Source organism: Limanda limanda, chromosome 10 (assembly GCF_963576545.1).
Source record: "Limanda limanda chromosome 10, fLimLim1.1, whole genome shotgun sequence".
NCBI lineage: Eukaryota > Metazoa > Chordata > Actinopteri > Pleuronectiformes > Pleuronectidae > Limanda > Limanda limanda.
In genome coordinates, this window is record NC_083645.1 from 28,489,933 (window position 1) to 28,502,432 (window position 12,500).

Sequence of the window (12,500 nt, forward strand, 5' to 3'; positions counted from 1 at the left end):
TTCCCTACGACGTCATTTCCGGACCTCACACTTCCTGCCTTCTTCCCTGTGTCTGAACAAACCCAAACACAACTATGATTCTACGATTAATGTGACGTGTGTGTTAAGCCAGCGGAGTTGTCCGGCTGACGGTGGCTCGTTAGAGCACTGAGGGCATGTGTGCACGGTCACATACGGTTATAACGAGCTTTCAAAACGGCGCTAGCGGGCTAGGCTAGCGGGCTAGCCACCATGCTAACTGCGGTGGTAACAGTGCAAAAACCTGCCGTCACGACTTTAATTCCACTTCTATCATGACACCGTTTCTATAATACCGCCAGGTTAGAAGCAAACACTGGATAGTAGTTAGTGTCGGGAGTCCCTGCTGACTGTGTGTGGAAGCTGGGGGGAGCTAGCTCCGGTTAGCTTCTAGCTACATGTAGCCTCAAGCAGATTCAAGCTGTGGAATCAGCAACACAGTTCGGAAACAAGACCGGGGAACCGCTGCGCTAAGAAACGATAACATCAGCATCTTGACCCGCTGGGTGTCACTTTATTTAGTTCTGTTAGTTGCCATGGTTCAGTGTGTGGGAGGAGCTAACATGTCAACAGAGACACGTGGACTTCTTCTTCCCTAATGGGGTAGGCTTCTCTGAGCTCGTCTTCCGTTGCGCCACCTATGGGTTTGGCGGTGAATTGTTTTCAACGTACAGTCGTCGGAGATGTAAAAATCAAAAAGACTCTTCGCCCCCCGTGGAGCCCTCTCCGAGAAACGGATACGTAGAAGCATAATGGAGCCTTTAGACAAGACGAAAACGGATCTTTGAAAATAAAAACTATGACTAAATCTATTTCAACTTTCGTTGACAAGACGAAAATGTTGGTGGTTGACTAAGATTGTGTCACAACAATTTTTTTCAAACATAATCGTATCAGGCCGTCATGAAGTATCTGGAGCGGCGTCTGTGTGTGTGTGTGTGTGTGTGTGTGTGTGCTCCCAGACAGCGCACCGGTCCAGAGGCTCCGCCCCCCGCCCCGCGCACTCGCTCGGGGACAGTGAGATCAGAGCTCGTTCATGTGAAGCAGCCGGTCACTGACTCCCCGGCTGCTTCTTAACTATGGAAACAGTGAAAACACAGAGTTCCTCTGGTCTCAGCTGCTCTGAGATCAGCGCCGCAGCTTCTGGCGCTGAAAAAAAAATCCGTCACTCGCGCACATCAACAACACTTCACTTCCTTATTGAGCCCCGATCCCCAAACAACCATCCTATTGGTCCAAACAGTCACATGTCCCACCCAGACCCCTTCACTGACCGTCGGACATCAGAACGCTCCTTCAACACAGTGTTTTACTGAACATACGTCAAAACCAAACATAAACATAAACCCAGTCCGTTACACTATTAGGCTGCAGCTATATGTTTTTATTTATTTAAAAATAGGGAACTTCTTATTTCATACATTTTCCACAAATATGAGGAGGACTCAAATAGCCCTACAAAGTTCTGTGTTTAATTTATTTCAAAGTAGGCCGACACTTGCCTGTGTATTTTGTGTGTTTGTTATCTTGTTGCTTGTCTGTTTGAGTAGCTGGCTTAAAGCAAAGAAGTAGTAGGCTTACCTTTTATTGGTAACCAAACTGTTATGGTTCATTGTTTCTGAAATAAGAGGCCTGACTGATATGTTCACAGCAAACTTTAATTTTTTTTAATATTAAGTAGGGCTGCCACTAACGACTATTTTTCTATCGATTAATCTGACGACTATTTTATCGATTAGTCGATTAATCTAAACGATTAATTTTCATCCAAAAAAATCAAATTGACCATTTCAATTCAGTTAATTTTATTTTGATAACAACAAACTGTATGTCACCATATAATGCAGCACAAAACAAAATGTAAACAAAGGCTCAAATATTAAAGTGCAAAACTGTCGGTTTAAACTAGCAACTCCAACGTGATAAAAACAAATAAAAAAAAGAGGGCTTATAAGTTGAGTAAGCAGTGCAACTCAAAAAGATATCAAAGTATCTATTTAACCCCTTATCAAAATAAAAAAGTTAGGTGTGCATATTAAACAAAGTGCAACATGTTTAGAGTATAAGAAACAATGGTGTCCAGCTCCAAATCCGACTCAACACCCCCCCCCCTCCCGCGGGTGCCTTCTAGCAGCCCTTCCACCAGGCTTAGCAAGTTTTCTGGGGGAAACCCTGTGTTTTTATTTATTTCAAAATAGGGTACTTCTTATTTCATACATTTCCCACAAATATGGGGATGACTCAAAAAACCCTACATAGTTCTGCGTTTAATTTATTTCAAAGTAGGCCGACACTTGCCTGTGTATTTTCTTCTCCTCTTCATAAGCATTTGGTAACAGGTAAAAATAAATAAAATGTCAACAGTTTTCTTTATTGTTGTTCTATAATTTCATAAATGCAATAATCTACAGTTTAGTATAGTTTAACTTTATATAAAACTTTATTAGCTTTGTTATCAAATATGTTTTGCGGCTCAAGACAAATTTTATTTGGGGGAAGAGGGGGCAAAATGGCTCTTTTGATAGTAAAGGTTGCCGACCCCTGCTATAGACCTATAGGAGGGACATCTAATGGACAACCTAAGTACTGCAAGCTAGACTAGTATGCAGCTGTAGACACAACACAGGGGGGGGGGGCCTGGACCTGAGAAGGGAAGATAAGGAGTTTAATGTGTCTATTAAATGTGACTAAAACTGGACTAAAATGTAATTTGTTTTCGTCGACTAAAACTAGACTAAAACTAATATGCATTTTCGTCTAAAGACTAAGACTAAATCAAAAATAGCTGCCAAAATTAACACTGGCAGGTACACAACACAGACACACAACTACACAGCAGGTACACAACACAGACAATCAACAACACAGCAGTACAACACACACAACTGGACTGATGTGTGTATTGTCTCCATGGCAACCAGGTCTGTGCCCGATCCACCTGGCTGTTCTGGCCAATCAGCTGTCTTCCCTCAGGGAGCTCCTGGAGGGCGGGGCCGACGTGGAGGCTCCGGAGCGCAGCTGTGGAAGGACCGCCCTCCACCTCGCCACGGAGAGCGACAACGTGTCGCTGGCCGGCTGCCTGCTGCTGGAGGTAACCCACGGTATCCAATCACAGCAAAGCTCACGAGTGATTGACACCACTCAACACGAATCACAGCCTCTGATCTCTGTCGCCAGGGAAACGCAGAGGTCGACTGCTGCACCTTTAACGGCTCCACCCCCCTCCACACGGCAGCAGGGAGGGGCTCCGTCAAGCTCACAGCGCTCCTGGTGGCGGCAGGTAGGAAACACAACAACAAGCGTCTGTTCACCATGTTTATAAAGATGGACGACATGACAGATCCCAAAACTGAAACCAAATCAACCTTGATCGCCCCCTGGTGTCCGGCTGCAGTAGAACTCATAAAGCTCCTCCTCCATGTGAGCAGACGGGACATGAACCAAACTCAAGAAATCAAAGTAGACAAAGATGTTTCTGTGGTTTCAGCTCGTTCTCGTCTCTGATGTTTGTTCAAGTTTCTGATCAGTTTGGATTTCATTCGTTATTTCATGATATAAAAACAGGCGGAGACGTCGTGATTGACAGATGAGACTGACTCAGGATTGGTTGAGTGCATGTGTGGGTGGGGCCTCGATAGAACAGTCGTGTGTATATACAGTCCCTGAGCTGAGCTGTGATTGGCTCCTGCCTCCTGTGTTGTCAGGGGCCGACCCTCATAAGGAGAACTTTGAGCCGCTGTTCTTCAGAGACGACGAGTGTTGCCATGACGACGCAGACGAAGGCTACATCCCAGGAACCACTCCGTTCAACATGGCCGCCACCAGCCAGGTACACACACGCTGATGGAGCCTGATTTTGACTTTATTCATATAAATGTTTTAATATCATTTATTAATGTTTTGTTGGAGCAACGAGACCTGATTTTAAATGAATGTGTTTGTACAGAAACTTACAGGATGTGTAGTTTGCAGTTTGTCCACCAGAGGGCAGCAATCAATGAAATTATTTTAAAGTAAATAAGTTAATGTCCTTATTTTTTATTCATCGAGTGTAAGTGACGGACAGGTGTAGTCTGTGACATCACTGGTGGGTGTGGTTACAGGAGCGTTGAACGTTTGACTTTGATTCGTCTCCAGGTCATCGAGCTTCTCAACGGAAAAGAGTACGAAGCCAAAACTCCTCACGGAGCCGTGAGCCGACCACAAGGTGGCGCTACACACACATTTAAACTGAGTCCAGTGTGGGGATTGGCTGAATCTGTTTTGCATCTACCAATCACAACGCTCCCTAACTCTGTGTGTGCGTGTGTGTGCAGGTGACCTGGCGAGCCTGGATGTGGGGGTGAAGCAGGAAGTGTGTTGTGCCCTGGAGAGTGAAGGATGCTGGGAGAAGCTGGCTCACAGTCTCGGCCTTGGGATCCTGAACACGGCGTTCAGACTTAGCCCCTCCCCCGCAAAGACTCTGCTGGACAGCTACGAGGTCGCACACACACACACACACACAGGCTTCTCTCTCGTGTGACCTCTGACCTCTATCACACCTTGACCTTGGGCTGTTTGCAGGTTTCCGGGGGGACGGTCAGTGACCTGTTGGCTGGTCTGAGGTCAGTGGGAGAGTGCAGAGCGCTGAGCATCCTGGAGGGGGCGCTGCGTCACTCTGAGGAAACGTCGACGAGCGGTGAGCTGATCACATGATCGTTATCTGGCCGGTTTGTTTCCATCACCATGACGACGAGTCATCCTGTGGTTTCTTTCCACAGTCGAGTCCCGGGTGAAGGCCGACGTTCGGATTGACAGCGGCGTCTGTGACAGCGGGGTGGAGCTTTCCACAGCGTAAGGACGTGATTGGTCCGTCTCCAGCTGCTTCATCAGAAGAAGCACAATCATCATCATCATTCACGACGTCTCAAGGATTGAAGGTTTCTCACCGAGGTTTTAAATGAAATGTGTGAAACTGATGAAACGTCCACGGCTGATTCTTGAATATTCTTCCTGCGCCTCGGTCGGTTTAGAGGAACTCACCAAAACCGTCCAGGAGACTTTGAATTCTCTTTCTGATTCCTGCTCTGCTGACGGGACCATTTCTGTCCAGACGTCTGCACCAGTGGCGGCTGGTGATAAAATGTATTTTAGGTCTCGCACCCACGTGGACGTCCACTGTACCTCCGTGCCGACACAGGTGAAGCAATGAGACGAAACCCCAACTCCAGTGATCACCTCTGTTCCTCAGAACAAGAGCAGGAGAAGCTCCGGGGTTTTAAAACTCGTCTTCATCACTTGCTGCTGAATCTGTAAATCAGGTTGGACCAAGATCCTTCTTCCTCTTTGTGTCTTGTTGGGTTGTTTTTGAAAGAAAGAGAGAGAGAGGCAACAACCAATCAAAGAGCAGCCTCAGGTCACATGGTAAAGTATCAGGACCCACATCCTCTTCTCTGGCAACAGGAAGTAAATGTAATTAGACAGAAATTTACCAAATAGTTTTAAAACAATTTATATTGGATAATCACCGGTGCTGACGGTCGACCGGGAGCGTTGTACTAGCAAAAAATTACCATAATTATTTTAAACATTTTTATTCAGGCTTCTTGTCTCAGGACGTCGCAGGGGGCGGAGCCCAGCGCCCGTATTAACCAGCTGCCACTGGTCTGCAGAGAGATTGGTGCTTCAGACTCACATGATTGTAAAGTTCAGATCTTTTTATAATGTGTTAAATCAACTGTGTCTCTCCCTGAGCGTCTGCCCCCCCCCCCCCGGTGAGTGGGTTCCACCTCCTGAGAGATGAACTGACTGAGAGTCACAGTCTCAAGCAGCTGCAGCTGAAGAGTGAAGATGAACTGAGATCAGTTAGAAACACTCTGAAGTTATTAACAACCAGAGTTTATCTCACAGATTCAGCAGGAAACTTTAAACGTGAGCTCGACTCGTCACATTGAGACATTTGCATGAAACCTCCTCGACACTCAGAACAGAGGTAATCACCACATGTGGCTGCAGGGGGCGCTGTTCATTGTAACAGCTACAGTTGATTTAATTTCACATTTATAATGAAAACATCTGAAACCATTTTCTTTTGTCTCGTCACTGAAACGTAAACATGAACTTAAGGGACTTTTGTTTTTGCTCGAACCAAAGAGAACCATCTTCCAATGCATTGTGGGAAAGGTAGTTCAACAGATCTTGTCTGAGCTCTGCACACTTCAACGTGAGCTTTTCATTGGTTGTCTGTTTTTTTAATAAAACTTGTTTTTTATACAATTGACGGTTGTCAGTTTATGATTCAATGATTTTAAATTAAATCAACGCAACTGTCACTGTTTGTCGGTTCTTGTTTTACATATATTTATATATTCAATTCTTTTCTGACATTTTATAAACAATTTAGTTATTATTAGTGATTGGTTGTTGGAACAATATGGACCAATATTGATGCAAATAATAATAGTAAAGAAATGTCATAAATCATATATTGCACAACATTGTCAATGTCGTTATCAAAGAAATAGAACAAAGGTTTAATATTTTACAGTTTAACCATTAACTTGATTTTTAATAACAAGAAATAAAAAGTAAATTTCCAGGTTTCAGCCTGAAAATGAATCAACATCTGACAAACTTCACACAAGAAAATAAAAACAGTGCAACATAAACAACTTCAACTTTATTGAGAAAAAAACTCATCACAGAGCGATTCGTTGACCAATCAGCCGTCGAGTTTCATCTTCAGTGCAAAAAGGAACAGTGAGGAGGAGGCGGAGCTAACGGCTCGTCACTAAAACCAAATAACAGAACAAACTCAACTCTGTCAAATCTTTTTTTTTGTTTTAAAGTGGACTGTTCTCAGCAGCACATGAACCAATCACTGACATGCATTAAGTTATTATATTATATTATTATTATTCTTCTCCGGCTCTACGGTGTGTAGCAGTTGATCTTCAGTGGTTTACAGTGAGTCCACTCTCTGATTGGCACATTCACAGCTCGGCGTCCTCGGCCGTCACCAAGCAGACAAACGTCAAACCGAGGATTTTAACCATTAAGCTCGAGGACGGGGAAAAATAACACAAACAAAATGGCGGTGGCTGTCTGATGGAGGGGGCGTGGCCACGTGAGAAAATCCAACAGTTTATTCCAGCAGTGAGTGACAGGAGGATCACATGGCGTATTTATTCGTCCAGTCCTGAGCTGTCTTGTTGTACCTGCACCAATAGAAACACAGTTCAGGACCCGGTGAGGTCGACGCAGACACAACGTCATGCACACGCACACACACACACACACAGTAAACACTTTACAGTCCAGGCCATAAGTATGTGGGCGGCTCCACGTGTTCTGACATTAATCGATAAATAGAGACGGATTAAACTCAAAGATCTCAGCTATGAACGCTGCCTCTAGTGGTGATGACGTCATTCGGAGTCGGCCCATCATTTCATCAAATAACTAAATGAAACCAAACGGCTCAGAAACACTTGAACAAACATTTAATGACTTGTTTGATTAGTTTGGTCCATGTCCTATCTGCTAACATGGAGGAGGAGGTTTATGACCTATACTGCAGCCAGCCACCAGGGGGCGAATGAGATGATTTGGCTTAAGTTTGGATATATTAGTTATTGGATGATGTCATGATTGAGAGCTGAAAGCTGACTCATGATTGGTTGAGTATCAGCAGGAACTTGTCACCACTGTTCAGACTCTGACTCGTCTCAGCCACAAGATGGCAGCGTTTGTATCCGAGGTATTTTAGTGGAGACGTGTGGACATCGTTATTCACAGTCTGTGGTTCGAATCCTCGCAGCCTTTCACGACACGTGATTCCCAGATGGTTAGTGAGACTCGAGCTTCCCGGCCGGGCGGCGCTAGCGGCCGGGTGGCGCTAGCGGCCCGGTGGCGCTAGCGGCCGGGTGGCGCTAGCGGCCGGGTGGCGCTGCATGCAGGTCAAACAGCGAGCAGCAGCTCAGGTGAGTCTTACCCTCACAGCATGGCGTACTTCTCTGTCCACTCCCTGGCTAGTCTGTTATACCTGAGGTCAACGAGTGAGACAACACATCACATGACCGTTCAAGTCCACTGGTCATGTGGTGGAGCGACCACTAGGTGGAACTGATACTGACAGGAAGTGTTAGCGACGCTTTGTGATAGTCGAGTCATGTGACTGATAAGAACCAATCAGGAAGAGAACGTCTGCTTCGTCCTTTACAGAAGAGTTTTCAGACTAAAACGAGAGCAGTTTACACAAGTCTCTGATTCAGAGGCTGGAAAACTCCACCAGGCGTAACCATAGCAACGGGGATTAACTTCAAGACCAATCGCCGAAATCGCTGTTAAATGAAGCCTGATTATCCGCCACGATGACATCACAATAACCTTAGTAAATCACTGTGTGCAGACGAAGCGGGACGCGTGTCACATGACCTACGTGGAGTCGGGATGTGATCCAGCTCACCTGACAGGGTCGGTCTTGTAGATGCGGGCGATCTCTGGCACTAGCGGGTCGTCAGGGTTCGGGTCGCATAGCAGAGAACAAATGGACAAAAGGACTGTGGAGAGAAAAACATCAGTTACTGTCCAACAGACACTGAAACTCAACAACTTTCACTTTTATAAACTCAACAACTTTCACTTTTGTAAACTCAACAATCTGTCGCTCATCAAATCAAACTCTCACTTATTCTATCTATGAATTATTCTCTGAGAAGCAATGAAACTTGTTTTAGCTCACGTGTGTGATCCTGAAAAACAAACGCAGATAAAAAAACATAAGTTCCTGATGAAGTTCAATAGAATCACCACCAGGTCACATGAGGTCACTGTGACCTTTGACCTCTGAATTCAGTTTGTTCCAGATTTCCTCTTATGGCGTTAGATTGGACGTGTGCACCTCTGGCCACTAGGTGTCGCCACTCTGAGGCACAGAAGTTTACCATGTGTATTGGTAACAGAAGTTTCCAAAGTGACAGATTTGAATCTGAACTGACTCATGTTCCTGTTGGAGCAGATGTTTCTTACCTTTAGAGATTGTTAGTGCTGGAGACCACTGGGATCTCAATATATCCAAGCAGATGCTGCCGTTACTGTTGATGTTGGGGTGATAGATTCTGGTTGTGAAGGCGACCTGCCGGAGGAACAGGAGGAACACGGTGAGGCACCTGAGCAGCTTCCGTCAACACATCACAACAGGGAGTTAAAGGGACTCTTACCTTTGTTGCATTTGAGAATTACAGCACATTCAAATCATCCCGCCTTCCTCCAATGCCCCACCCCCTCGTTCCCATCCGCCGTGTTTTATTTAAGAAACTTTATTTACACAAGCAGACTTACAACCATCCCGGTGTTTTTATTTTTTTGAAGAAACTTTATTTACAAGCAGACTTACAACCTACTGCCTCCGCGCACGCACGTGAGTTTTTGTTTACCAAAGCAATGGATTCGGATTCAGAAGCACCGGTAAGTTATATACGTTATATAAGTTATATGTCTGCCGTGGAATCAAAACAAACCCTCTAGTTGAGGACATGCCTTGATGACGCGGGCCCGAATGCGCCACAAGAAGCAGACGGAAAACCTGCATGTCCATGCAGCAAACAGACAGGTCTGTCGGCCATTAAGGTCCTTCGGTCCGAAGAATTTTATTAATTGAAGTTTTCACTAAATATTATGAGAGTGAAATAATTGTTTGTTTTTACTCCTGGTGGGTCTGTCTTGCATTTTAGAGTGTCATTACCTTATTAATACCAATTTAACCTTATCCACAAAAAGTGTAAAAATGCAACAAAGGTGAGAGTCCCTTTAAATGAGATGTTTGAAGAGCTTCAGTGTTTCTGTGCACTAGAGGAGCTCCCTGCACCACAGACTCACACCTGCACATTCACAACAAACCTTCATAAAACAGTAAATACACAATATGTTCGCAGCACTCACGCTGCTCGAGGGTCAAGTGAAGGTTTGTAAAGTAAAACAGACGATTCTCTCTGACCTCCACATTCACGGCACTGAAGCTACTGGTCACTTCTGTGTTGGTTCAGATTACACCGGGTTGTGATTGGACGAAACACACAAACACACACACACAGACGCAGGGTCGTAAAAATGAACATTTCTGGATATTAGCGGATGGGTACTGGTCGGGGAAATAAGCATCATACACATCATTAATGAATAATTAATATTAATCACATTCTCTACAATGACAGAGAGAGAGAATCTTGTGGATTGTGCAGGGAGGAGCTTATTGTGCAGGGAGGAGCTTATCGTGCACTTCTCAAACACTGGTCAATGGAAACATTCAGACCGATGTCCTGTGCACGTTGGTTTTCTGTCCAGAGGCCCGGGGGTGCGAGCAGACACACAAGTTTTTAAAGTTCAGAGAACGCCCGAGGATCTGAACGAGGGAGCGACACTGAACTGATGACAAGAGAAGAGGAGGAAGAGGAAGAGGAAGAGGAAGAGGAAGAGGAGTTCACTGACCTTGGGTGGTTTGAAGGGATAATCTGTAGGGAAATGAATAGTGAGGAAAAATACTCCCCCCTGGTACGGACTGTCAGTCTGCAGCAGGGAAACACACACACACACACACACACACACACACACACACACACACACACACACACACACACACACACACACACACACACACACACACACACACACACACACACACACACACACACACACACACACACACACACACACACACACACACACACACACACACACACACACACACACACACACACACAACATCACATCAACACAACGGCTGCTGCACTAATGACAACGAGATTCACTGAACAACGTTTCCTCCAGAGTCTGGATGAAATGATTAATTAGTGTAAAAACCTTGACTGATTAAAAGTATGATAACGTGATTATGAGCTGTGGCGTGATCGTCATCACAGCAACAAATTCACAGTGTCATGCTAGCTGTCGTTTATGCTAACGTAGCGTGCTCGCTGTTAATGCAACTCTTCAGAGACTCATTGTTACGAACTAGTTGAAAATGAACGTTAACTGAAGATAGCTGAGATTTATGACTTTATAAAAAGTGAGTGATACTTACAGGCCCCATTATAGTAGCTTGCCAATGAAACACTGCAGAAAAAACAAAGAGGGTTAATGAAGCCTGTTCCTGTGTCATGTGACACGTGTCAGTCTGTGTAAACAGGAAGTGGGTCTCACTGTCTTCACCGACGGGTCCGGCCGAGCACTGAGCCGGAGGATCTCTGGACAGGTCCGTGAGCTCCTGCAGGAGGAGCAGAGGAAGAAGAGACAAGGTTCAAACAGTATAAAACTGACTCTTCAGATACGTTCATATTAGAATCGGTTTCAATGTGACTCCACAGACGAGTCCTTCCTGTCAACATCGTAGCTCCGCCTCTCAACAACCTGTGCGACTGCAAACAGCGGCCTGACACGGCCAGCTGTTCATCAGACAACAAATGATTCATGTGGTGGCAGATAGGAGTCACAGAAACACCAGGAATATGAGACTGAATTTATCATTGAGTATAATCAGTAGTGTACAGAGCTAACGATGCACAGCTGGGGTTAGAATCACCGTGACGACAGTGACCTTTAGTTTGAAGGCCTGAAGTGTGAATGCAGCATTAAAAACAAACTGACACAAACAGCACTGATGTGTAAGCAGGATTATTTTTACTCTGCGAGTCGAGCAGACACAAGAGTCTAGAGGCCAGATCAGGAAATAGCCCCAGGGGCAGAAAACAGGAGCTGGAATGTGAGCGGCTCTCAGATCCTCTTTCAGCTCGGACTCAGTCCAGAGAAGAGTCGAGACCAACCAAGCTTTTCAAAATGTGCTCGTGGAGAGCTCCGCCCCCGACCGGGACAGAGAGAGTTCAAACTCCTTCTGTCCGGCTTCTCTTCTGGAACTTTTCAGGGTTCATACACATTTTGACCAATGGATTTCCATGACTTTTCAACAACTTTAAACCAAATTACCATGTCCAAGCATTTTGTGAAATCTCGGTGAATACGTGAAAGTGACAAAATTAGTATTTAAACTAACAAAGAGAATTCCAAGGCACACAGTAAACCTTACGCATACGCTCTCATACTAACTCAGTTAGGAGCCTATGAGAGCGTATGCCTGCTTTTTTTTTGAGCGTATTTCTTTAAAAGCATATTAATTATTTGAAACTCAGCGTAAATAAACGACATCAAAATATGAATATAACAAATTTCCATGACTTTTCCAAAATTTTTGGGATTTTTTGTTTTTCCAGGCCTGGAAAAACACATTTTACAATTCCATGACTTTTCCAGGTTTTCCATGACCGTATGAACCCTGTTTTTAAACACCAGGAAAAAACATTGACATTTCTTGTGTCTCTGTGCGATCACAAAGTTTTGCCATCAATAGTAATTAATTCAAAATAGAGAACTTTACTAATTAAATCTCCCCTAAGAAAAACCACTTGTCTCAACACGTTAAGGAAAGAAGAAATCACGTTTATCTGAATCTG

At 44.7% G+C, this 12,500-nt stretch overlaps 2 protein-coding genes across 2 annotated transcripts in view; one reads left to right on the forward strand and one right to left on the reverse strand.

Moving 5' to 3' along the window:
- The window catches only part of nfkb1 (nuclear factor of kappa light polypeptide gene enhancer in B-cells 1), a 21,291-nt gene extending 15,921 nt beyond the window's left edge, over positions 1-5,370 (forward strand). The window contains exons 18-24 of the mRNA XM_061079233.1: positions 2,940-3,109; positions 3,196-3,298; positions 3,723-3,847; positions 4,156-4,225; positions 4,335-4,498; positions 4,582-4,696; positions 4,779-5,370. Coding sequence (XP_060935216.1) covers positions 2,940-3,109; positions 3,196-3,298; positions 3,723-3,847; positions 4,156-4,225; positions 4,335-4,498; positions 4,582-4,696; positions 4,779-4,855 — 824 coding nt within the window. The 3' untranslated portion in view covers positions 4,856-5,370. The remainder of the gene's footprint in view (positions 1-2,939; positions 3,110-3,195; positions 3,299-3,722; positions 3,848-4,155; positions 4,226-4,334; positions 4,499-4,581; positions 4,697-4,778) is intronic.
- A 1,279-nt stretch (positions 5,371-6,649) lies between these two features.
- LOC133012150 (ubiquitin-conjugating enzyme E2 D2-like) overlaps positions 6,650-12,500 on the reverse strand; it is an 8,540-nt gene continuing 2,689 nt past the window's right edge. The window contains exons 2-7 of the mRNA XM_061080130.1: positions 11,197-11,260; positions 11,078-11,109; positions 10,486-10,563; positions 9,028-9,133; positions 8,465-8,558; positions 6,650-7,214 (exon numbers count right to left, since the gene is read on the reverse strand). Of these exons, the coding sequence (XP_060936113.1) occupies positions 7,169-7,214; positions 8,465-8,558; positions 9,028-9,133; positions 10,486-10,563; positions 11,078-11,109; positions 11,197-11,260 (420 nt within the window). The 3' untranslated portion in view covers positions 6,650-7,168. The remainder of the gene's footprint in view (positions 7,215-8,464; positions 8,559-9,027; positions 9,134-10,485; positions 10,564-11,077; positions 11,110-11,196; positions 11,261-12,500) is intronic.